Consider the following 27068-nt stretch of genomic DNA (forward strand, 5'->3'; position numbering starts at 1 on the left):
GGTTAACATGCATTAGTGACTGGCCACTTACAGAGCTGTGAACTTTTTTGTTTATGTTTCACAGAGAGGGTAATAGGAGTATGGTGTCAAAGTTCTTTGATTTGTCAAGTTTGTCAATTATTCTAATTTAAGAGATTTTCAAATCAAAGTTAAATTGACAGTGCTGAATTTTGAAATCAAACTTACACAATATTGGAAATAAACAAATATAACAAACTGTTCTACCACCAAGTTGCCAAGGACAAGATGAACAAGCAAGATTACACTCATGAGGTAATTAGATGGTTTTCCTTTTTAAAAGATACCACCATATTTGTAGGTACATTGATTCTGGCCTGTACATTAGTTTAGCCTATGGTACCCCATATCTTGTTTGAGGCATAGTATTATTAATTTTTACTCAGATTATAGGCCTAAATAGGCTACCTTAAAAAAAAACAATAAAAAAAACCAGCTTCTAATTGATTCAAAATTATACTTGGGCCTACTTTATTAGTGCAGGGCTCTGTGGTAATTAGCTTTTAATTTGTATTTTAAGGAATAATGTTTTCAATGGAGGACAAGTCTAACCCACATTTATGTGTAATATGAATTTAAAATAGGCCTAATGACTAACGCCCACCCCCACCCCCAAAAACTCTGTGCCCTTTTCGTGGAAGTATGTTTATGTTTAACTGTTAATGAACAACATTAAATAAAGAAACAAATAAAGGCCTAAAGTAAGATAATTTTCTTATAGGTGATTAGCTTAAGACTGTCAAACTTTTCTTATGCCATGCCTTGTCCATTGAAGTAGGCCTAAATTTAAATGTTATTCACAATCGACATAAAGAACAAAAAATAAAGGTCTAAAAATTAAATGTTATAAATGATAGGCCTAAGTCTAAACAAACAAAAAACATTTCTTCTAATTAATATGATTTTGAAGTAGATGACTAACCCCATGTTCAAGGTAATATTATATGAATTTCAAGTAGGCGTAGAGTGAGTCTTTTTTTCAAAGTGTCATGCCTTTTTCCCCCCTGATAGGCTTACACTTAACTGTTATTTACAATTGAAATCATAAAGGAATAAATGAATACATTAAATAAAAAGATATTTTTTTCCCGAATAGATGATAAGTTTAATCATTTTCTATAAATTTATAATATGAATTTAAAGTAGGCTTTTTCTATTCAAAATTCCATTACACATGTCTTCCTTGATGTACGTCTATAAAGTAGGCAATATGTTATCAGAATTGGACGAATACAAATGCATAGGCCTAAAATAAGATAATTTTCCCAATGAATGATTTTAACACCAAAAATAGTTTCCCTAGAATTAATATGATGAAATTTGTTTAGGCCTACTAACGGGATTATTTTCCCCAGAAATAAATGATCTAAAAACTTATAGTCCAATGTCTATGAAAGGCATGTAATTTGTTTAGATAGTGTATTTTAATGTTTAGGCTTAATGAGTAAGATTATGTATCAACATTCTTTGCAGGATGTTATCTTTCATTCAATATGCCCTCTCCAATCACAAAAGAGAAATACAAGTCTTCTATATTTGCAGAACTGACCAATTTACAACCTTTAGAAGTTCTATTTCAACTCACATTTCTGGTAATGGTGAGGAAGAGCCGGCTGTGAGGGGAAATGGAGGAGGCCGGTTAAAAAATAATTCAAAAATAAGGATGAATCACAATTTTGTTTTGTAGAAATTGTATAAACCTTTAAAAAAAGCTGCATTTGAGACACTGAATTTATAAAAAAATTATACAAACTCTTTTCAAAAGTTTAAAACTCAAGTCAGTTCTATTGATATGAAAGTCTTACATGCTTTTCTTTTCTTTTCTTTTCTTTTCTTTTCACATAATGAGACCTAATTTGTTTCTTGTTACACATGTATATACCAACAATATCTTTTCAGAATCTAACAAATCCTCTTTACTTTTCAGGTTTGGAATTTGTGGTTCATGAAAGACTCAAATATATAAAAGGAGAAGTAACAGCGCCATATGTTTACGCCACAGAAAATATAACGCGCAAACATATGACGCAATGAGACGTGAAAGTGACTTCCATGTCGGAGCAGCTAATGATTAAACAAAGACTACAATGATTGAATTCAGTTCTAACTAGTGTTAATTTTTCACACACAATACAGAATCAAACATATGCACTCATTTGGAAAAACAATACAAGTAGGTCTACAAAGTATGCACTCATTTTCTAAAATTAGTAAAAAAATCAAAACTGCTATTGTAGAAAAACACTCTGAGCAATGTGAGAATACTCATAAGATTTAACACAAATTTACACAAGAAAGATGAACTCAAACTTAAAATAATGTGCAATTTTTTATTTAATGTAGAAATTAGAGAAATTGAATGTTGTTCCTTAGCTTAATATCATGGAAATAAACACTGAAGCAACACACACACACAATAAAGTCTTTACGCATATCAAAATCAGGAAAAAAAGAAATAAAGTTCAATGTATTATACTCGTGCTTCTGACTGCTTACAACCATAGTATTTTTTAAATCTTTGTTTGTTATCTTGCCTGATCAACAATTGTCGTCTATTTACATAAAATCACACAACTGAACAATTTTGGTAACAGATAACTTGGGAGAAATCTTACAGAATTAGTTGCTTTAAAAAGGCATTTAAAAATGGAATAAAAAGTGCTAAAACTACTTAAATTTACACTTCAATCATTTAAAAAACTGGATCAAACAAACTGTAAGCCTCTTGGAATGGAATGACAGTATGGCTAAACATTAGAACTTGCTTCTTTTTGAAAAATACTTATCAAAATCACTTATCACTTATCAAATTTAGTCAAACCTTTATTCTGCCATTTTCCACCTTTTTGTAACTTACATTTATATTTAAAATCTCTTTCAAACTAAAACTAAAATAATACTGTGCAAATTTTGACCTATAGTTAGTAATGTACTAAGAGTATCTTCAAATAAATGAAAGTGGAATGCTTTGGCTGAAACAATATGTTTCTTAAGTACTCTTATAAATTGTTGGTGGAAGTAATTTTTTAAGTGGTGCATGGTAAATAGACTTTATCTAAAAATCTGTAGAAAAATAGAAAGTTGTGTTTAATTTCTGCTAGACATAGGCACACAAATTCAAAAGGTTAGTTTATTTTATTTCCATCTCTCCCTCACCCCCTTTTCTGAATTGGGGCCCAGTTAACAATTCTCTGCTTAGCATAGTGAGTAGGACGCCAGTCACAATTTGGACCAATGAAATGGTATCTTGGCTGGTTTCCTTATTCTGGTATTAAGTAACATTTGGTTGTTCTTAAGCGCCTTTATAAAATTAGACCAAGGTTTTAAAACAGTAAAAACTTATAAAAAAAAATCAAAATATGATTGAAACACTCATTTGATTTCAAATCAGTTTGTTGTCTGTTTTTACAGCTAAATTCCTAGCTCAAATGCTTCTCTTATCTCACTCCAACCCTAGCCTAACAGACTTAATTACTTAATTGTCATCGACGGAAAAGTAAATCAACCAAAATCGTTCAAAAGTTGTCAAAGTCGTGGTTCTGACGTTCATGCTTGATGGTCGAGCAGGCAGAACAAATCAAAACCAAGTTTGGCGGATGGTTCTAACGACACAGTGCAGCTGATGTAACTGATCATGGAGATCATCATTTTGTATCTGTGTTGTGTTACCAGCTGTTTAATTGGCTAGTTGGCAACCAAAGATGTTGGGTTTGTCCAATCACAGTGTTGAACTTGACCACATGGTATAGTAGTTTGTGATAATCACTGTGTATCTGTGTTGTTTTACAATTTTTTTATTATTTGCCAGTTGGCAACCAAAGATTTAGAATTTGTCCAGTCACAGTGCTGAACTTTTTGAATCATGCTAACCAATGTACATCGGCATCATGCAGGTCGATGTGCATTACAAGCTTGTGCTTATTTCACCAACAAATGTTTATATTTCCAAACTCAAAATACCGCACAATCTCCTCAATTGCAGAACATCCCAGCAAATCTTGCAGCCACAGCTACAGTCTTCGCAAGAAGCATCATGCTTAATCTCTGCACTCATACATTTCAAGTCCCACATTATTCAAAAAATTGCTCCAAAATTGGAAGTAAATCTAAAGCAGGAATAAAAGTCAGAGATATAACTTTTGTTTTTTTCAACGAACCAATGAAAAAAGTCGTGCTTCAAAAACAGAGAATTCCTCAAAAATGTTGATGTTTGTAGTAGATGATACTGATCTGTTGCACAGCAACACAAGGTCAATAAGAACATCTTATACACGGCCATCGACTGAGGCAACGGCGTAGCTTGAACACTGCATGCTGTGACGGACCCAGTCAGTAGATTGGCACTGAGGGCTGCAGTAGGTCTGCTGACGGCACAGAGAGCACTCAAACTGTCCTACCAGACCACAGACGCACAGCTTGGATATATCTGTAAGAAACAGGAGAATAGAAAATAAAACGTATAAGTTTTGAAGTGTCGGGCCCGAATCTAAATTAGCGTCTGAACCTCATGCTATGTGAGATTGTAGTTGGTGAATAAAGAGTCGCTAGAAAACATAAGAATGGTTTTGAATGGTTAGATAGTAGGAGTGTTGACTGTAGGCCTATAGGGTATCTATCATTCATAACCATGGTGAATGATAGCGGATGGTCAAAGAAAATGTTCACTCACTCAATAAATCAACTACACCCATAAATGAAAGAAACCTAGGCTGGTACCTTTGTCCTTGACCCAGCGTATCAAGATACTGTCCGATCGGTAGACTTCCGAGAGAACCAACTTCTTCTCCTTAGCCCCGTCAATGTCCTTTAGGGTCTCCTGCATCAAGATGAACTTCTTTTCCTGGAGTTTGGCAGGGAGGGCACGCTTCACGTCATCTCGGAGGTCACGCATTGTGCCGACTTTGTTGGCCTTGACTGAGCCGAGCTTCTGGAATGTGCCGTCGGAGTTCTTCACCATAATGAACATTGGGACACGGTCTTCAAGGACTACAATGTGAAGAAGAAAAATAAAAACAAAAACAAATTAGATGCTGGAATGTCAGGAAGTTTTTGAAGGATTTAAAAGAATTTAATAGGATTTTAAGCTTTGCATGATGAGAGTACAATCAGGTGAGGTTTACGGTGAGCACCATGTGTAAATCTCTTTTGGGTAAGCGTTGGTTCTGAAAGCTCAATAAATTCTTACTTCGTTCTTGCTGTCCAGTTGATTCAGTGAAGCCTGGAGGCAGAGCGGTGACTTCAATCTCGGGGGTACGTCTTGGTGTGTTTGGGGTCAAGCGGCCATTGAAGTTCTGGTCATGGAATCTACAGGGAAGAAATTAAATCTCAATCAACCTCTCAAAGTTTTTCAAAATACATGTACGACAAAAGCATCTTGCAATTGGGGAGGTTTTGTCCAACAATCAGGGAGGAGATATTTAGAACTACATTTAACATAATAGGGAGAAAGTTTCCATAATCAGGGAGATTGTCAACATTGTTCATCAGAACATATGAACAAATAGATAATTTTCAGGGAATTTTCTGCAGAGAGAGCAGGAAGCTTTGACATAATATGGAAAAAGTTTTCATAATCACGTTCATCAGAATGTGGAAAGTTTGCTTCTAATAGACGGTGTGCAAGTCCTGTATGTATTCTGACATTTTTTAGTACCTTGGGAGAATATGTAAGGGAAATGATATCACACATGTTAACAGGATAAATTTTTGAACACAGGAGGAAACTCTCAAGTTGTATTGAGTGATTTAAATTATCTTTCATATCCCCAGCCAGCCTTCCATCCAGCCTTCCATTCTACATGTACCTAAAATTCCTTAATTTACTTCTCCCCCCCCCCCAGTTCAAGTTCCTCCTAATCCTTCACCATAGAATTATTCTCAGTCTATCCCTTGCATTGGCAGCCATCTTTGATGAAATTTGCACCTGTGAAAGGCAATCATTGGCTGAGAGTTGTGCGCAGCGTGTACACGCATGAACAATTCCATTGTTCTACATCAAAGATGGTGATAAATGACGTCATGTGAAATCCATCTATCTACTTACACTGATCTCTCCTGTCCTTCATCATGTACCCTCAGCATGGGGTTCTCGAGGGATGTAGAGCTGGCAAACTCCTTCATCTTAAAGTTGGGTTCAGTCAAGGGTTCTGCCTCCACCATGTTCTCCTTCTTACCTGATCAAATCAAAGACAAATTATAACACTTAAGATTGTGTTTTCATACAAAATACAAAATAATTAGATCTAATATAGGGCATTTTACAATAGCAAACCAATGTGCTTTACATTGGGGCCAATAAAATTCCTTTAATATTTCTCAGCTCCTATAGGAGTATACAGCCCGAGCTGCCGCGGTGTTCTGGAGGCTTTTTCCAACAGATTATCAACCTCTACCCTCGCAGGAACCCATTTATAGCTCTGTGTGAAAAGAAGTAATTATGGTAAAGCATCTTGCTCAAGGACAAGTGTTATGAGCGAGACTTGAACCCACATCCTGATGACTTAACCACCAGAGCTTAATTTGAACTTGAATTTGTAGCCCGGATTCCATGAGGCTAAACAGAACTGAAAGACGGAAAGTTAGTCTGGTGCTTTTAATGGTCAATAATTTGTACTCTCATTGTCATGTGGTATACAGGGAACATGATTGTTTCAGTACCATAAAAACATACTGACTAAAAGGCGTACCTCTACTGCAGCAGAATTTGAAGACGATAAATGAGATGATTACAATCATTAGCAACACAACTACGACAATAATGATGATGGCCCAAATGGGTATGGGTGCCTGCAGATAAAGAAAAAAACAATGTGAAAATTAGTTAATGCTTAGAACGATTCATGGTAAAGTGTGTCTGGAGATGTAATTCATACCCTCTATGATATTTTAAAATTTAAATTATAGTTATCGAGTAATGGGAGACTTTTGAATGCTAAGTGGTGGCAGACTTACCAGGTAAATTTCCATTGTTTACGTCATTCTGAGCATGCGCACATTTCCAAGAATAATGGATTTACCTGGCAAGTCTGCTGCCACCTACTGCTCCAAAAGTCTCCCAACATAATACATTAATTAGCTTTAAAAATATATGTATTTCAAATCTAACACTTTGTAGAGAGTTGAATAGACCAGTAAAATACAACACTTACCGCTACTTCGGGCATTGCTGTCGTCGTAGCCTGGGGAAAAAAAACAATGAAAAATACTTGATTATTACCTCAAATAATTAAATACATTAGACAACAAAATAATCCGTAAAAAAACCAAAATCAATCCCACAAATCAATCAAAAGTAATCTTACCACTTCGCCGTATGTTTCCCCGTCCACCTGGAGATATTCGTCAGGGGTTAGAGTGTAGCCATCAAATGTCAAGACAATGTCACCAGACTGAATATCGGTCCAAATTTCCTCCTGGGTGGCATCCAAGTCTCCTTGAATGTCAAACGAGACTAAAATGGATCCTAGAATTGGGAAAAGAGAGAAGGATTTAAGTTTAAGAAATGTTTCATCTCATTAAGTTGTCCAAAGCAACCAAAGTTCCTCACAGTAAAACACTTCCAATAATAAGAGGACAAATGCAAAATGATTTCATAGTTAACAATTAAGACACTACATTGAAACAAATTACATAAAAGCAAATGGAGGAACAAACTTTGAACAGGACAGGTAATGGCAGGCCTCAAATTTAATCTTTTAGAGGGCAGTTCTATTTGAGAACACGTTTGAGTCTATGGGTACATTTTGAAGTAGCACCAAGGCTAGAGCAGGGACAACAGAGGCAATGGCAGACTTGGCCCCTGTGGAAATGGAATTTAACCTTTGATTTGTAAGAAACAGGTATAAATTGACTAGTATCAATATTAATGCTCCTTGCTTTACACAGATTTAATTTACAAACTCAAGCAAGTTTTTAAAATGCAGGAAGTAGGAAAAATGATTTGAGAGTAAAACAATTTCATGACATTGGGCTGTGAGTTTATGGCTGGCAATGCCTCATGCAAAAAGTGGCTATAATACCTCTCTCGAGTGACACATTGCTGATCTGAACACCGGTATATCTCGCTGAAAAGTAATTCAGAACATAAATCTCAAGCTGAGCTTCCTTGCCGGCAGCCACCACGTCGTAATCAACCAGGAACTGCAGTTTGAGCCTACGAATTGGCCCTGTGTAGTTCATCTGCTGGCTTGACACCACATCAAAGGGGTCAACCAATAGGGTGAGCTCATAGGTACTCGATGGCATGGTTACCACAGTGACCTCCAGGATGTAGCTCAGGCCGATCGCATCGATCGACAGGTTGGTGAAATGGGCCTGGCCAGTGCTGAGGTCAAAGGTTGTTTCTAGCTGACCTGTGAGCTGACCGATGTAGTTGGTAGGCATGTTGAGGGCCATCATGGCATGCCACTCAAGTCCCTGTAGATCATCGCAAAACAAAAAATTATTAATAAAGCCTTGAAATTTGCTCATTTGTAATATAGACATGTAAAGACCATAAATAAACATTAGGACCTGCTAAAATCTGCGAGTTTGTTTCCTTCAAGCATAAAATAAGAAATGTTGAATTAAAATTCATACTCTGCTGCTGCCAACACAATAGATTGGGTCCGGTGAACCACACCACTCGGCCATGACTTGCCTCAAAACATTTGAGGGTGAGTTATCATAATCTAGTTGACTTTGTTTGAACCCACCTTGGTCATGAGGTCTCCAGGAATCATCATTGTGATCTCATCTCTCAGCTCAATGATCACCTCAAAGGTTGTGTTTTCATTCACCATGTCCGGTGCCGTCAACGTAGACAGATAGTACGGCCGCACGGCCACGTCAAAAGCATTAGAGCTGACTAAAAGAGTGGACGTGTTGGGCTTGATGACTGTAAAGTCCAGGATGACTCCCGAAACGGTCAAGTCCATAGTCAGATCTGTGAAGTTGGCCCAGCCACTCATGAACGACACGGTCAGGTTTCCTGAGAGCTGGCCGCTTGTACTTGATGGATTCAATGATGCCGTCAGTTGCCAGGGATTTGAGGAATGCCCAAGTTGGTCGATCATATTTCCCTGTATGAGGATAAAACAAAATATTGTGATTAGTATGACAAAAAAACAATATAATTTATTTTGTGTCCTTCACTAATGTTTATGATGAGTCAGTGATGTCCTTGCAGGAAAACCATCCATGCACACCGTGGGTGGAAATGCATCACCTTTTGCATTGATAGGGTTCTAATTTCATGGCTCTGCTGACTGGAATTCTGCGCTTACAGCCTACAGAATTGTGTGCTTTACAGGTTGCATTAAGCACAAATTCCGCATCAAGCAGAGTTTGACATTGGTCGATGGACCAAAATCCTCTCTGAAAAAAAAAACAAAGCTCAAGTCCAGTGCTCAGCAATGAAAACCATGTATGCCATGTAATACCGACTGCATTTTTTTTACTGAGCCAAATTTCATAGAGCTGCTTAAGAAACATATTGCTTATACAAATGTTTTGCTTAGCAAAAATGAGCAGAATACCAGTTAGAAATTGTGCATGTGACAGGTTACTTTGGCTAGTAACCTTATTCTGGTAAGCATCATTTTGTTGTTCCCAGCTACTTTTTGTGCTTAACAAGCCGAATGAAGTTTGGGCTGGAATAACTAGAGTAAAAATAATAAAACCATTGAGCCGCTCCTTCGAAGAAAATCTTGTACTTTTCGTGGGCTCTTACCAGTGCATCCACGGCATAGATTGAAGGCTGTTCAAAGAAGGGTGCTCTTTCTTTGGCCCCATCAGGCTGTGTGTAGACGACAAGGGATTCTGGGGTGCGGTAGACAACATCCACTTCAAGCTCAGCATTCAGTTGTTCTTCCTCCTCCAGCTGTACCTCAGAAAACCTGACATAAACAACAACGATTTTAGGTTAAATCAAAATTAACTACAGCAGGATTTGAACCAACGGTCCTCTGGATTAACATGCCCAAACTTTTCTAACTGAACTATCTAGCCCTTTGATGTCAGTATCATTTTTTGGGTCATCATCTTCGCTTGGGGTGCTTAAAAATTACAACAATTCGAGATAAGTATGGTGAGCAGAACATGGAGATCTCCACCAGCTCGATGAATTTCAAGTCTTGTGCAATGGAGCCCTGATTGTTCAGCAATCCTTACTGATTCCTCAAAAATATCAAACATTGAGAGAAGACTCTACTCACGTTTTGGTCCCGTTGGGTACGTCACTGGTACCGCCTGTTTCATTGGTGGCCCGCACACCTCCTGTGGGGTCGACTGGTTCTGCTATCGGGTCAGTCATAGCCATGGAGGTAATCGTGATGTTGAGAGAATCTCCGAGGCTTCCTGACTGCAAGTCGTCAACCAACATCGATTGGATCTCAACCAACTGATCAAAGTTTAGTGAGGTACCTGGTGCTGACGCTACAAAAACAGATGCACAGAATATCAGATGAAATCTTTTGAATGCATTTACCATTTCAACAGAAGAGCAAATCATTAAAATGTTCTGAAATAAGTAAGACCAAGAAAGGACAGTCAGGTCTAAATACTTCTAGTTATAAAGTTTTACTCACTTGGAATGGTTTGTGGGGATGGTGTAGTAGCACTTGTGTCGTTCTGAGAACTCTCAGACCCAGGTGACTCAATTGTTGGCGATGGCTGAGGCCCGATCTCAACCACCACCTCAGTCTCGCCTTCAACAGCACGGCGCCGTCGACGTCCACTAGCCTCGCTGACTACATCCACGATTCGGATCTGGGATTCATCAATGTTGAGCAGCCCGGCTAGATTCCTCACCAGATTCTCCTCGTAGAAATCGTCAACGGACACCGCGGGGACACCAAAGGTGACCATGATAACAGCAGTGGTGCGGATCTCAATGGGCACTGGACCCTTTATAAGCATCCACAAGGTCTGGGTGTCACGATCAAAGTAGTTCTCACCGTAAATACCAGAACTGACAGAGGGATTGTATTGGTCGGCCGGAAGACTTGGATCCTTGGCCTTCCAGGTGAATTCACCAGAGCTAAAATCTGCATTGTTGGGGGTCACGTACCGATCCTAAAAAAGAAAACGAATAGTTGGATTTCTTACACAAATTGTGGATATAACTAATAACTTAAACTTCTGTTTGTAAAAGTATTAATACTTCATCTGATTTTAATTTCGATGAGTCAATTCAATCCAAACCTCTAGTTTTCATTTAATACACAATCAAACCAACCTGTTAAAAATTTGGCGAATTGGACGGTCAAACATTAGCAAAAAACAACAAAAAGATTTGTTGGAGATTTTTCTATCAACTTGAAAGAGACTGAAAGATGTAAATGATTACCTGATAATAAACATCCAATCGTTGGGGATTGGCATACCAGATTCCAATCACAACGGCCTGGCTGTCATCAGAGTTCAGCAGATGGAAACGAAGAGTCTGGGGATTGGTGCTGGTAAAGTACACCTCATACTCCTTCCCAGTGGCAATCAAGGTATAGAACGTACTGATACGCTCCTGGCATGTGTACCTGTAGAAGAGAGTACAAGGTTGATAAACTGAAGATTAAGGGATTGTAGAGTCTGGGGTTTGATGCTAGTGAGGTACACCTCATACTCCTTCCCAGTGGCTATCAAGGTATATAACGTACTGAGACGCTCCTGGAATGTATACCTGGAGAAGAGGGTACCAGGTTAAAGATTTTGGATTGTACTTCACATTTCTAAGTATCTTCACATACACAGATTGTGCAGCCTTTGCCCCAAAATCTGTTAGAAGAGACTGATAACAGACTTAATGAAATTGGGCCCAGGGTGTTAAATAATTCAAGACAAAGATCTTGGTTGGACCTACTTACCCATGACACCATCCCTGATCCTGCGGCCCATTGATTAAGTCTACATAGCCGTCGCTGTACATGGCCATTGGTGAAAGGCGTCGAACTTCAGTATCTCCATCCATGCTCTCAACAATCAACATCATGTGGTCGATACCGTGGCATTTATACGCCTGCCAGTTACTGTTGTACTCACATTCATTGTTAGTTCCTCTGTAAATACCTATCAATAAAGTAGAACATAAATGTATGGCATTCAATTTATGCAGAAACATGATCAAGTACTACTATAATAATAAGAACACCTAAAAGCACTGGTATCCATCATGTCTTGATACTCATGGGGTGGAACAAAACAAACTGGTTGGGATCTCAAAGGGTCATTGCATGAACAGTTTAGCGCAGGTACAAAATTTGAGTGTGTGGTGTGTGAGTATTTTGTTGTTGTAGATTTTGAAAATGGTGCTTTCTTTCGCACTTTTGCTTCCGTACTTCACTTACCCTTATTTGGTGCGATATCGTCGGCTAGGATGCGTGATCCGTCCGGATTGGTCAGCATGACCTTGGGGATTCGGTAATCACCGAGACCACGCCGAGAGTCACCGTCCCACTCAAACTCAGACTGAGCAATGACTGTCCCCACTGAGCCAAGGAGGGTACCGTCCAAATCACGAATCATTGCTTTCTTCTGACCGTCACAGTCCATGTCCACACAGTCAGACGGGTTCACAGAGCTGAAAATAATATAAGGTAAAGAAATTTACTGGAGTGGTAATTCTAAATTGTAATAAACCTTACTCCCAAAAAACAGCTAACTAGCGAAAAACATTAACAAAACTCTATGCTGCATATTCAAACGTTATTACAAATTCTCAACACTTGGAGCAGGTTAAATACCATGTCTATGCTGGAGTGGCGCTTAGAATAAAGATAATAAGCTCCCAACAACTTCTGAAAACTTCCACCAACTTCTCCCCAAAACAACTGGATATGAGCGTTATTATTACTATTTAAAAGAAGCAGAAACTACTCTCACCCAACGTTTGGTCTGTATATAAATATTTTACGATCCTCATCCACGTCTTCGAAGGTCACACCTGATGTGGTCATAGGGTGTATTCCATCTTCACTCTTTTTGTTGGTCATGATTGCAACGTCCTCCTTTCCACAATGTGTACCAAAACCTCGGAACACTACGTCTGTTTTGTTTGAGATACCGCACGGGATGAAACAGAGGCCAAGTCAGATTTGCAAACATTATGAAATGGTCAGTGCAAGCAAATTGATGATCTATTTCCTACAATTATCTACTTCCTATAATTGGCTATTTTTGCTTTGTTTTCTCTGCTTTTGTTACTGGTGGGCTAGAGTGCTGTTGTTGCTTTTATGGGGTTAGTTCTATACGATTAATACTCCCCTGTTCTGTTTATTGCTTTTTCTACATGGCCCCCAGTAGAACAGTGTTTTTACACTGATGGGGGCTACCCTGCATACATAATACTTCTATACTACATGTATAATGATCATTCAATCACTGGGCGCCGCCATGTTATTCTCACCTCATAAGTGGTTCCCGCACCCTGCTAAATTGATGCATCCTGTGGTCAATTTTGGAGTACCAATGGGTTAACAGGCTAACCCTATCAGGGGCAGAGGACGTCAATGCCGGCGGATTCAAGAAGTCTAGTGACCATTCAAACTCATATAGAGTTACTTACCATTGATCTCACTCTTTCCATTAATCATAGGGTAACTGTTACAACCATGAAAGGTTTTAAATGGCGACCCGTTACTTGATGACAGAAAGGAGCCCCACACGTATCCAGCGTGCCCTCCGCCTGGTGGTCGTGGAGCCCTCTGTTTACTGCTTTGACCTGCATTTTCTGGTTGAACCTGAGGTTTGAGGATGAGGAGGGTGTGGAATGAGCAAGAAATCATTATAGACAATAATGTGCAAGAATATTTACCAAATTATTACAGTGTTTGAAACTAAGACCGTACATGAGAAAATCGAGGTAACCGCAGATAGATTGTTCGTCCGAAAAAAAAACTGTAGATAAGGTACCTCCAGACCATTCAGGAACCACACTCATGAGGTGTTTATATGGCCAAAGATCAACCATTTAACCCCATGGTCTGAACCTCAAAGAAGGAACATCTAAAACCATTTTGTCTTTCCCTTCTCCTCTTCCGCACAAATACACATGACATTACAAAAAAATTACACTGGATCACTTGGCTGTTCGCTTTTCACTTACAGCATCTGCCGTGCAATCGAATGAGTCACTGACACCAACGATGAGCGACTTCTCGATGCGGACAAATTTGTCCGATGTCACGTGAGAAATGGCAGGAGGAGTCATCACCATTGGCATGACGGCAATATTGTTGTCAATTAGCTTCATATCAGTCAGAAGAACACTTGCCGACACCTGAGCAAAAAGAAAAAACCCTAACATTATAAGGAGGAGTCATCACCATTGGCATGACGGCAATATTGTTGTCAATTAGCTTCATATCAGTCAGAAAAACACTTGCCGACACCTGAGCAAAAAGAAAAAACCCTCAAATTATAAGGGGGCTCTTGATTTGGATTGATTGTTTTTACAATTTACTAAAGGATTTCATTAAATAATTTTTTGACTAGTTTTCTTTTTGTCTGGTACATTATCCTTTGCTGCAAGGGCAAAGTTTGTCACTTCTTTCTCCGATCAACACTTTAGAGAAACAGCTCATTTTTGTGTGAATTGTTTAGGTTTTTAACTCTTTTAGTGCCAATTGGCTGTACATGTGCAAGCTTTTCCATGTACTAAATAAAGTGTCCTAAAAAGTACATGTACGAACCCCTAAATATAAATGTTATCACGCAAGGGCATCATCACTTAATAAAATACTATTGACTTCGGGATGTACCAAGCCAATACAAATCAGCAAAATACATATTGTTTGGTTGGAATTTTTTGGTACAGAATTCTGATAAACCTAAAGAAACTTGGCACCGAAACAGTTACTGTTGATTTTAATCAACTTAATAGAACTCCTCGTACCAAGTGATAGACGCCATAGTCCCAGCACTTGTAGATCAAGAAATTGGAGACCTTAGCACATCCTGGCTCACTGATGCTATGCATGTGGATACCGTGGAGAGTGGAGTGCCCGACGTTACCATACCAATCTGTCGACGGGTTGGGTGCCTCATAACACTTCTCTCCCTTGATCTTGAAGGCGACTCTCTCTGAACCGGCCACAGTGTTGTTGATAAGGATCACCTTGCCTGCCTTCTCTACCTCGATGCCGGCATTCCACATCAAGTTCTCAGGTTCGAAACGGTCTTGGTAGGTTCCGGGGAAGACGACCAGGGTGATGAGATTATGGATGATTTCATTGTTGTCTTCCCACACAATTATACCTGGTTGGAATTGGAAGTTATTGCAATATTAGTATTAATCTTAACCATAGTCAATCTAGATGTCAAGCGAACGCTGCATGGTTGAACTAGTTACTCCAACTGGATCAACCTAGTTCCAGAGCAGTGTTCTTTTAGTCAAATAAACATAGTTATTTCACTTTGTCAAGATGGTGATTTGGTTTACTTGATCGAAAGTATTGCAAACCTTTCTAATCACACAAACAATGTCAGTTATTAAGATAACAATTAGTACTGTACTTATGGCGAGTACCCTTTTTTCTTCTTTGATACATCGTCGTCGCAGAATATTTGACGAATCAATCAACTGATCGCATGCGTGTTAATGTGGCAAATTGACTAGCGGTAAACACCAACAACTTTCAATGTCTTGGATTATTAACAAACCTGGTCCAACTGTGTGATGCACCACGTTATCTTTAAGAAGTACTCCCTCAGTGCCGAAGACACCGATGGCCGGACTAAAGCCGTTGTGGAAGCTGCAACCTTTGACGAAGGACGGGGCAAGTTCATCTACCTCTCCTATATCCAAGAAAGCCAGAGAGTAGCGTGGATCATAGAAGTCGGAGTGACCCTCCTGCCCAGTGTGGAAGAACTGAACGTTGGCGATGCGAGCGTATCCTGAGTGGATGAGATGAGATTTTTTTAAATATAAACAAATTTACAATCATAATTATTGAAATAGTCTTGTTTTTGATTTGTGGGGTAGAGGATCATTGTTGACCATGCAATCTTTTATAGCCATTTTAAAAAATAAGGTTTACGTTTAAGTATAGGGTCACAAATTGTAAAAAGCTGGGAGTGTAGAGTGCACTATGCTCCACCAGCCAGGCTCCTAGTGGATGAAACCCCCCTGCCTAGATCCTTATTGACTGTGAAGGGGTTAACCCTGTTTCAGCCCCAGGAAGTACGTGGCACTGTGCTCCTGTTGGAAGTTGGTTTGGGTTGATAGCCCAAATCAGTTAAGTGTAGCCCTCACCTTGAAGTGGCCGTTTGGCCTTGTGATGTAAGACAATCTCCTATAAAATTTATATCTCTTTTGAACACATGTAGCAAGTACGCTACGGAGGGTGTTGTAAAAACTACATCATCACTTTCATAACATCCATGAAGTAGGAGGGTACCTAGGGGGAATACCTTTCTGGCAAATTTTACCTTTGTATTGAGTTCCAGACTGGAAGAATCGGCCGACCAGAACACGTGCTCCGTAAGACTCGTCAAAGAGAAGGTCGTAGTCATTTCCTTCTATCTTGATGTTACGGGTTAAGAGGCCGACCTCTGCTGCCAAGACGTAATCATCCTGGAACTCGGCTAATTGATAAAGAATAAAAAGTTAATAAGTATAAGAAGAAATTAATAATATATGATTTTGGTATGATGATCAAGGGTGAAACCAAAATAAATAAACTGTTTGCCCCCAAAACTCATCTCAAACTTACCGACGTGTCTAAATTCAAATGTTCCGTTAATCTGGAAGGTAGAAGCGTCTGTGACTGCTACAATGATAAATGTCTCTGTCTGCCAGGCCTCGTAGGATGTGGTTGCCACAACGATCTCATCACCAACGACCCAGTCAGTCTCAGCAACCACGGTCAGAGTGTTGTCCCCTGGAGACACTGTGGCTGAAAGCTGGGTCCAGTAAACTGTGCGGTTCACGCCATGAAGGTCCAGACCACCAAAGACGCCTATAGGGGGATGGGGGTGGGGGGGGGGGAGATCAAAGTAATCCAATCATTTGAGAGAATTGATCAATTGCAATAAGTTGAATAACTTGAAGCCATTGTATTATATGTGGCATGTTGTTGCCAAGCGGATAAGAACACCAAACTCAAGTTGTGGCGTTTTCTATCAGCAGAGTGTGGGTTCAGTAGGGTTCCGGTTGTGACATTTGGGCCCTTATAAAGAAAGATAATAGTTGCGTCCTTCTATTATGATGTGAAGCTGTTCCTTCTGTGTGTTGTGGAATGCAGGAAAAATAACCCAGTGCACTTTAAACAAGATTTCAAAATCTGTGAGATTATCAAATTTGTTTATAATAGGACATGAAAAGAATGGTTCATTTCCAGTGAACTTTCTGCAGAATCAGTGAGAAATAATGAAATGAAGTCAGAAATGAAGCATCACATTGTGCAAATTACTTACCAAGAGCCTTAGAGCCAAGGTTAGGCCCATTAGGCAGCGGCTGGTCAGGTGTGAAATGATTGCCATTCAATAAGATCTTCATGTCGTGTACGAAGGGATTAGACTCGCTGAATCCAATAATAAGACGTCCACCTTGGATCAGGATGTAGGTGGCTTCAATCTTGTTATCCTGAGTGTCTTCAATCTCTAGGTTACCGTAGATGAAGAGCTTGTTCATGCTGGGGAGTAGTACGTCAGCCACCATCCATACCTCTGCAATCAGTATTAGAATGAAAGGCATCAGTTACTTACAATTCGTATTGGCATGTCGTGGCCGAGCAGTTGAGAGCACCACACTCAAGCTCTGGGGTGCGTTCCATTTGCGCAAAGATAGCCAACGTTTGCCAACAGTTTTGAGTGGATAGGGTTGTGCATCGCCATCGTTGGCGAACTTTATTAACCATAGGCGGATGCAAGTTTCATAAAGCTGTTAAGCAGAAATGGCTCGTCAAACTTCTTTGCTGAGTCGGGCACCAGCCACAACAATGCAAAATGTAGTTACGGCTGGTAACCTGATTCTGCTAAGCAATAGTATTCTGTGCTTGGCAAGTTTTTGTGCTTACAGGTTTTATGAAATTGGGCCCTGACCACTGAACAAGAGATTATAGAAACTGACCTGGCAGGACCATGACATCTGCACCATCTTGAGGGATGTTGCCATCGCTGCCACCCCATCCATCCTCAACTCCTTCCCAGGAGGCAGCTTCAGACCACAAGAGAGCTTCTCCAGGCCGGCCCACTGGTGGTGGCTCAGGAACAGGTATGAGACAATCCTTAAAAAAGCACTGATAGACGTCCAAGTCCACCTGACGATTAACCGGATTGCTCTTTCCTTTGCCGGAAACTAGACAAATGTAAATATAAAAGTGTCACTTTTGCTGACCAAGCCAGGTCTGATACATCCTGGTCATTGCCTTGGTGCCCTTGTAATTATCCAGTAGAAATTTACAATTTCTTCATAGGTTGCCCTTTACCAAAGACAACATGCCTTGGTGCCCTTTCAAAAACAATAACGCATACAGGCCTGCGTAAGCCATTTGTGAATAAGGGGCCATTCAGAATCAGAATAGGCAATGTTAAATAATTTTGATTTTTAAATATAGAATGGCTTCATATTATAATCTTTACACTGAAGAACAAAAAAAGGTAAAAAGAACTAAGAAATACTGCATCACTTACTTATATAGGTGAGTTCTCTGGTGGCGTTGTTCCAGTGCCAATCACCATTCTCATCATTGGCATACGATGGCACCTCTTCAGTGCTATTCTTGATCACTCCAATCGTTGCAAATTGATCCGGTCGCTGAGTGAAGTTGTGGTTTATCAGCGAGAAGTCCCCATCCTCGTAGTTATAGAATGTGGCGTGGTAGGAAATGTTGGTGACATGGTCCACGTCCTCGAAGATGAAGTTGTATTCATCGCCGTTGATGAGGGTAAGCATCCAGCCTTCTGGGTGAGTGAGGCGCTTCTTCTTGTATGGTACATGGCTGGTCCCATAGGCATTGGTAAAGAGGGTATCCTTGTACAATAGAGAGGACGGTAACGGTTCATTGAAAGCCATGCGGTGGAGACGGATGGTTGTGTCACAGCTAGAGCCAGGAAAACCAACACCAAAGCTAGCATCCTCTGCACAATGGTCAGGGTGGAGGTTGGGGTTACTTGGCAGAACGATGTAGTTCGCGTTCCCTGAAAGCGTGCCGTCGTTGTCCTCGATCCAGCACTCATGCTCCCACTGGAAGCCCACCTTGTTTGGAGAGTTCAGAAACTCCAGACCTTGGGTGCGGATTGAGAAACCTCCTTGGAACGTCTTGCAATGGGCGCATGCTCGGATGCCTGCACATCGACTCTGATCAAAGTTGACCAGCTTGGCTCCGTCAACTGTCAAACCATCACCTTTTGGACCATGGATGCCAGCCGATGTACACTCAGAAGGATCTGAGATGTCACTGTAAGCAACAACAGTTAAATTCCTAACTAAGGAGCCACCTTCACCCCAGGGGGCAGCAATGGTTTGGTATTCAACCCCCGACTTGTCAGCATCTGAAAAAACGAAGTCATGGAACTGGATAGCACCGACCTCAACAGCCTCCGCCCCGCGCTCTACCTCCCAGGCGTAGAGTGAGTGATACTTAGCTGGTTCTGCCTCCACTGAATTACATCCGCCACCAACTCTTGGGTAGTAGATTGGGAAAATCCACAGGCCGTACCAGCCCATGGCATGAGCAGTGTTGTTTTGGAATTCCCCGAGAGGAACATTACGGGGACAGATTGCTGTTGTGAATGAAGGACCTTCGGGGTGACTTGGCGCGTTGTACCAGAAACCAAAATGGGATCCGCCGGCCGCCGCATTATGACGGACAGTGTTATTGGGATTAGTCACCCAAAAAGTGGCCGGAGTGATGTCCACATTCAACAGACTGCTGCTCGGACGAACAAACACCCCAAGATTATACTGGATGATGGTCCCAGTCTCGATACCATCTTCCAAGAAATAGGCGTGTCCCATGATGTTGTAGGCAACGTTGTGTTCTACGAGGAGGTTGTGAACAGCATGAATAGTGACAGCACGGTTGAAAGTGTGATGGATACCGCAGCCACGTACGTAGGAGCCCGTCACATCCCCGTTAAGATGGAAATGAATTGGGTAGCGACCCAGCCGGAAGGCTTGACCTGCGTGAGTGACCTCTATGTAACTGATACGACCTTTGACAAGCTGTTGATCTTGGTACTTGGCAAACAACATGATCTGTGCACCAAACTGATCGCTTCCAGTTTCTTCTCCAAAACGACCAAGGAAGCAGGTCTGAGTGGCAAATTGATCTGAAAGGTTAAAAAAGAACAGAAAATTGCATTTCAAATGTTGACAACATTTTAAGTTTGCAATTAAAGATAAAACAAATATAGTTCAATCGATTCTGAAAGACCAAAACATGATTCAGATTGGAATTCATTATTTGCCATTTTTATTTGCGCCGCAAGTTTATTTCTCAAATTTTTCACAGAAAGGGTAACACAAAAGCAAGTTTCCCCAGAACCTGTTGTTGCTATTAATATGAGTGAAACAACGCACATCACAGTAGATGCCTGCCTGTGTATGCAACCCAATGGAAAGTCTGAGTAGATAATCATGGCCGAGTGGTTAAGAGCATCAAATTCAAGTTCTGGTGCTAAGTCACCAGAGTGTGGGTTCGAATCCCGTCCGTGACACTTGTGTCCTTGAGCAAGATACTTTACTTAAATTGCTTCTCTTCACCCAAGTGTATAAAGTGGTACCTGCGAGGGTAGAGGTTGATATTGTGAATGAAAAAGCCTTTGGAGCGATATAAACTGTTGCCCAGGTTGTATACTGAGAAACATTAAAAGGGATGTTATGGCCTTATGCCCAGGGCACTAATGTAAAGCGCATTGATACGGTTATTGAAATGCGCTATATAAGAGTTATTATTATTTTATTATTATAATGCAAAAAATGTTCCCTCTTTTCTTAAGATCTTGTACTTACTGGTGTCAAATTCTTCTGGACATGCTTCAATGGTCTCGGTCCACTCTTCTTGCACTGACCCTCGGAACTTGACATTGTGCGTCAGCAGCCCAACCTCTGCGCGCATTTCCAAATTAACGCCCTCTATTGTCTGAGAGATGCCAAGATGCTCGTACACAAGTGCTGGTTCGAATGTCAGTACAGTCCCATCCGCAGAAACATCTGATGAATACAAACAAAAACTAATTTACATTACAACAATCAAAACTAAAGAATCAGAACAAGAAATGGAGGTTGGAAAATTTCTTTAATCATTCTGCTCTTGGTTTCATTATCCATCGAGTTGGACAACCATTTAAAACTAACCAAGGCACACTTGAGCTAAGGACTAAACTGTGTAGCATGGATGCAATTAGTATAATGCATAAATATTAACACTCCTACTGTTGGTCTCATTATCCAGTGAATTTACTACTCAATCGCAGTCTTTTAACAGCACAGAGCACAGGTTGTGCTTGATGGCACATATGTGCACAGATGTACAAGTGTGTTTTGTGAAGATGCATTCACCACATAATATCATAATGCAGGCTGCCATAATGCATCTATACTTCATATAATTCATGGCGTGTCGTTACTGCAGTAACAGTTCTCAGATTGTGTAGATATTCGGATTTTCGCTACAACTTTGAAATCAAATTTTCACAGGTTATTTTTATTGTATATAAAGATGAGAACAATCAAACGCTAGTGGGAAGCTCATTTGACCGACCTGTGATAAACACATCTTCATTTTCCCTCTGGCTGTGTCGGTGTCCAGTGGATGCAATGACGATTTGATCCCCAGCCTTCCAGGTTACAGCCTGTTGAAGAACCAGCTGGGTGGCACCAGCCTCGGCCGTCTGGGCCAAACGTGTCCAGGTCACTGGGACATACTTTCCTGAAAATTATCAACAAAATGTACATTGGACGATTACAATGCTTCATTCAATCGTAAATACTTAAAAAATGAATGACCATTAAAACTTACTTGGTGAGGAGCACTGCAGCTGTTGGAAGTATGGTTTTCCCATAGAGCTGTATATATTGACTAGAGCGCTAACACCCCGTTATACACGCACTAAGGTTTTGAAGCCGTGTGGGCGCATCCATGATTATGTACAAACCAATACAATAGCTTGAAATTTTGTACGGCAATTGTACGGCTATTTGCATGATCGTGCGTCTGTTCTTTGTTATGTGCCATCGAAGCAAAAAATGCAGTAAATGTGAACGCACAATCTGCTGATAAGCGCACAAACTGCGAGCGCCTAAGCGTCATGATTAAAAGGCGCGTTTACCTTTTTTAAGTACGGCAACCAAGTCGAAGTTACTGTTTTCGTAGCGTGGACGTACGCAAGTGGACAGTTGCGTACGTATACGCACACGCAGAATGTAAAATAATTGCGGCAATGTGTGTTCTCTTAAAATTCCAAATTCACGCAACACACCAAACATGTCTGCGCCCAGGGTGGCTTCAAAACACAGAGCAAGTTAGCGCTCTAGTCATTATAATATAGCTCTATGGGTTTTCCCCACAAAACCTTTGAATCCGAGTTCTCAGATGTCTGAGACTTTGTGTCCTCTTAAAGGTTGCCTTTTTGATACTAACCAAATATTTTCTGATCTTTTTCAAATACATTCCACTGTGTTTTAAATTAAACCAAAGTCACCAGCTAGAATGACCCACTACATGTACGTCTTTCAGCACATTCTACCAAATACCTTGATAACTGATTAAAGGATTTGTGCATTGACTACAATGTATTATAAATATTTTTAGTTAAAGGTAGGGTCATAGATTGGTAAATACTCCAAAAATGAATGACAGTAAAAACTAATTCCTTTGACTGACTCACCATGAAGGTCAAGAGTACCGTTCCTGACAGCCAGGGTTTTGGCTCCAAACAGCGGCAGTTCCTGAGAGCGTACATGGCCATGCATCATAATGGTAGCCTCATGCTGGAAGGGTTCCTCCTCCGTACCGACTTGGAGGGCACCTCCATCAACGATGAGGATGTTCTCAGCATGGAGTTCAATGTCTGCCTCGTCAAACATCAGCGTACCGCCTGAAATAAACACAACAACAACATCATGAGGTTAGACTGCAGGACTTGCAATCACAAGGTTGTGGGTTGAAACATACCAAGCTAGCCGACTATTTCACAATGACTAGAAGGAGTACTATTATCTAGTTACTAAATCACAACTTCTTGATTTGTGCAGTTCATAATCGTAGGCGCTTAACCAATGTTTGTATGATAGAGATTGGCTGTTGCAAGCTTGGCGTTCATGGGAGGTGGGTTGCAAAGATTCCTACCTTGGATGAGAAGCATCTTCAGGATCGGGGTGGTGACGTCCAGAAGTAAAGTTTGTCCTGCTGGAACAATGACAAAGTCGCCCTCTATTGGCGGGTCCTGGTTACCCCAGGTATATCTGGAGGACCACACATCGATGTAGTAGAAGTCTGCATTGTCCTGAGGTCAGAATGAAGTGAGAATGACATAATAGAGATAAACTATACTGAAAAAATCTAGCCCATATGAATAACTTCCAAGCATTATTGTAAAATAAAAAGTCTTCAGTTGGGTGATGTTTCAATTTTTGCTTATTTATTTATTTATTAATTAATCTGGTTGTGAAGCCGAGGATTCTCAGAAAAGTGAACTTAATCACCATAACCCAAGAACCCAGTGGAGAGAAGTGGATAGTTTTAGATGTGGGAGGAAGAATTATTCCAGAGGAAAACCCATGTAGTCAGGTGGGGATTAAAACGCAATCCACAGAGTGCCCCGGTGGGATTTGAACCAGGGACCTAGAGGTGCTGTGGGAGAAAGACACCATTATGCCAACCCAACCACCTGCTTAGCGCAACTGTTTAACAAAATAAAGAAGCAACCATGCTTTAACCTCGCTCAGCTTACCTGTGTAGCAATTCCATTATCGCCAACTTCAACTCTGACTTTAAGCATCTCTGGTGGGCTACGAGGTCCTGTCTGACAGATAATCTCTGTCGTTGATTCAGATTGAATGGTGCATTCTGATCCACCGATTGATACAATGTTCCCAGATGACCTAATGAAGACAAATAAACATGGACATTAAGAATTGTTTTTCAAGAAACTTAGTGGACGAGTTGTACTATAGTCTTTTCAATTCAATTCAATTTACACTTGTTTCCACAAAACATTGACAGTCTTGGCATGAGTCTTGAGTCATTTAGATCAAGTTCGAACCTGAGTCTTGAATTGATTGGGTCATTCTCAAGTCATGAGCTACTATACGCTTGTTCAAAGGCAGGGTATGTTTAGGTAAATGTCAGAGACCAGTACCCTTACTTGGTGTATCCAAACATGTACATAAAATAACAAAACTGTACAAATTTCTTTTTGGTCATCCAAATTGCGAGAAAATAGTGAAAGAAAACCCTTGTTGCATAGAGTTGTGTGTTTTCAGATGCCTGAAAAAGGCTTCATGCAGTCTACTTGTCAGCACACTCCTACCACCAACTTATGAAGTAGCTTATTTACCAAACAAATGGTGCAGCAGAGGTTGACTTTGCAAAAGGTTCCTCAGTATATTTTTGAATCACTTTTCTAATTTCAATTATAACTTACTCAAATCCTGATCCAGTGATGTTAAGCGTGGTTCCTCCGGCTGTACCACCACGACGTGGCTCAACGGAGTCAATGACTGGTGTAAGATTCGTCTTGTAGGTGAAGCTGTCTGACTTGGTGACCGTTGCACCACTGGAGAGAGTGACCACGACATCACAGAGAACGTCACCGCTACCCGAGTTGGCCGGTACATCGCACTCGATGAAAGACGATGAAGAATTAGTGATTGGACAGGTGTTATTGCAGACTAGGACAACCGCTGTGTCGTCATAGCCAGCTCCATCTATTGTCAGCACTCTCCCACCACCAAAACTCCCTGGATAATAATTTTAATCAAATAATCAATTCTAGAGCTGATTAAGATAAGAATTAACTTAACATAGCAAATTTGCGGATGTACATGTATTAACCATATGTAAAATTCTCTTTGGAGGAGTGTTGGCTCTGAAAAGTATAGTCTCGACGTTTCAAACAGTATATTTTGCAATACTTTTCAGAACGTTGAGACCAAATCGGCTCTTGTCAGATCTTAGGAGGTACATTGAAATGATGGCATTTCCATCGTTTGATAAACCCTGCGAAACAGTATCACCAGTGCTAGAGAAGAGGATCAAAGAGTATGTCCTATTTACCTAAACAAAAAAAACCACCAACTCACCTTCAATTGGAGAAACCGAGTCTACTCTCAACTCGTACTCAAACTCTGCATCATCAGCAGACAACCCTTTGTCTTCGATGTACACCACCACTGGATAGGTACCGGCGGAGTGGGCACCAACATCACATTCAATTGAGTCTACTGCTGCACTGGTGATCGTGCAAGCGACGTTGTCGATCGTGACGGAAACCTCGGCTGTGTTAGTGCTGAAACTAGAGCCACTGATTGTTATGCTGTCGCCGGTTGCACCTGCAGTGAAGAGAGAGAGACAGGTTGATTTCACTTTGAAGAATTCCAAGATGCTTGGCATGGGTGCTTCATAATAACTTAACAGAGCTTGTATAAAAAAAACTTGTAAAAATGCTTCCACCATTTCAGGAAAACTTCATGCAAGAATTTCAAAAAATGGGAAACTATACATCCTTTTTGAGTGAGTGTGCTTTCATTGTCACTACATGGGTCATTAAACTTAATGTACGGGCAGTTAATATGACTGGGGCAGTAAGCAGCACTGCTAGCTTGTTCATGGCGTAATTAAATGTTTAGGGTCAACTGTTTGGAAGAGGAATTGCATGAAAATAACAGCCGTGAGTTGGTTAAGATGAAAAGGATGAATTATTCTGTTCTTTCTTCAATGGAGCAAATCAGAGAATTAACAAGACGAAAAAGTCAGCACGATCGCAGTTTGTAATGCAATGTAAAATAATTTAGACTCAACAAAGACAAATAAGAAAGTAAACAGACTTACCATTAGCAGGTGTGACTGAAGTTATTGTTGGTGTAACTGCCGACGAGTAATCATAATCTTGGGTTGGGTACTCTTCCCCATTGGAGGACACGACAAGGTCAACCGTTCCAGCAGAATGAGCTGGCGTCGCGCAAACAATCTGAGAGAGTGTCACGCTCTGGATGTTGCAAGCAGCTCCACCAACAGAGACAGTCGTGTCCCCATCAACGAAACCGTTACCAAGGATAGTGATGACCTGGCCTCCTTCTGTGCTGCCAGTACTTGGTGTTACACTGTCTATGTCATTTGAGCTGAAGACAGTGTTGCTGGTATTAAAGAAAGCATTACCTCGACCGGGGATATTAACGATCACAACCTGGTCGCCGACTGGGACATAACTGACATCACAGTTGATCTCATCGTCCCAGGCGTAAGTGACTTCACATTCTATTCCGCCAACCGTGACATTGATGGTCATTGTGTCGTTGACGAATCCTGAACCAAGGATGATGAGTGAGGTGCTGGTTCCAGAAACGGTGTCCGGAGAGACGTCATCGACCTGCGGGGTCAAGCCATCGGAGAACCTGAAGCTACAGTTACCCTTGCAGTCTGCCCATACTGAGTTAATCTGTAGGGTAAGCTCAGCAAATGCTGGATTAGAAGCCGTCGTACTACACACCACCTCCTTATAGGATACCGACTGGACGAGGCAACCGCTGTTCCCGATCCACACAGATACTTCCTCCGGTGAGCTGGCTGCTAAACCATCCCCAGTGATGGTGATGTCAGTCCCACCGCTTAGCGACCCCTCATGGGTAGACAGGGCGTCAATCTGTGGTTTCAAAGTAAACCCGAGCTTGGATGGCACTGAGATCTTGTTCAAGGCGAGCCCTCTGTTCTTGACGACCACAGAGACGGCCTGAGGCACTCCGACAGACATGGTGTCTTCCGTATCGATCAGACACGTCAGGGAGACGTTGGTGCTCGTCTGAGTGACACAGGAGTACTCTCCGATGCTGATCTGATTCTCACATGCTACATCACTGAATCCTGATCCTGTGATATTGATAACTTGGTCTGGTGTACCCCTGTAAAGATGAA

At 40.8% G+C, this 27068-nt stretch overlaps 1 protein-coding gene across 1 annotated transcript in view; it reads right to left on the minus strand.

The window, feature by feature from the left end:
• Positions 1 to 2109: 2109 nt before the first annotated feature.
• Positions 2110 to 27068, minus strand: part of LOC117294637 (fibrocystin-L-like) — a 59612-nt gene continuing 34653 nt past the window's right edge. The window contains exons 34-66 of the mRNA XM_033777137.1: positions 25989 to 27055; positions 25241 to 25489; positions 24583 to 24898; positions 23890 to 24040; positions 23286 to 23442; positions 22825 to 23034; positions 21699 to 21866; positions 20948 to 21148; positions 18625 to 20265; positions 18062 to 18289; positions 17407 to 17658; positions 16704 to 16949; positions 16420 to 16575; positions 15652 to 15885; positions 14885 to 15246; positions 14096 to 14269; positions 13556 to 13730; positions 12874 to 13036; positions 12339 to 12571; positions 11859 to 12060; positions 11345 to 11531; positions 10584 to 11070; positions 10212 to 10431; positions 9728 to 9893; positions 8712 to 9077; positions 8037 to 8433; positions 7320 to 7480; positions 7167 to 7196; positions 6705 to 6804; positions 6062 to 6191; positions 5204 to 5322; positions 4735 to 5004; positions 2110 to 4444 (exon numbers count right to left, since the gene is read on the minus strand). Of these exons, the coding sequence (XP_033633028.1) occupies positions 4284 to 4444; positions 4735 to 5004; positions 5204 to 5322; positions 6062 to 6191; positions 6705 to 6804; positions 7167 to 7196; positions 7320 to 7480; positions 8037 to 8433; positions 8712 to 9077; positions 9728 to 9893; positions 10212 to 10431; positions 10584 to 11070; positions 11345 to 11531; positions 11859 to 12060; positions 12339 to 12571; positions 12874 to 13036; positions 13556 to 13730; positions 14096 to 14269; positions 14885 to 15246; positions 15652 to 15885; positions 16420 to 16575; positions 16704 to 16949; positions 17407 to 17658; positions 18062 to 18289; positions 18625 to 20265; positions 20948 to 21148; positions 21699 to 21866; positions 22825 to 23034; positions 23286 to 23442; positions 23890 to 24040; positions 24583 to 24898; positions 25241 to 25489; positions 25989 to 27055 (9379 nt within the window). The 3' untranslated portion in view covers positions 2110 to 4283. The remainder of the gene's footprint in view (positions 4445 to 4734; positions 5005 to 5203; positions 5323 to 6061; positions 6192 to 6704; positions 6805 to 7166; positions 7197 to 7319; positions 7481 to 8036; positions 8434 to 8711; positions 9078 to 9727; positions 9894 to 10211; positions 10432 to 10583; positions 11071 to 11344; positions 11532 to 11858; positions 12061 to 12338; positions 12572 to 12873; positions 13037 to 13555; positions 13731 to 14095; positions 14270 to 14884; positions 15247 to 15651; positions 15886 to 16419; positions 16576 to 16703; positions 16950 to 17406; positions 17659 to 18061; positions 18290 to 18624; positions 20266 to 20947; positions 21149 to 21698; positions 21867 to 22824; positions 23035 to 23285; positions 23443 to 23889; positions 24041 to 24582; positions 24899 to 25240; positions 25490 to 25988; positions 27056 to 27068) is intronic.

Source organism: Asterias rubens, chromosome 9 (genome assembly GCF_902459465.1).
Source record: "Asterias rubens chromosome 9, eAstRub1.3, whole genome shotgun sequence".
NCBI lineage: Eukaryota > Metazoa > Echinodermata > Asteroidea > Forcipulatida > Asteriidae > Asterias > Asterias rubens.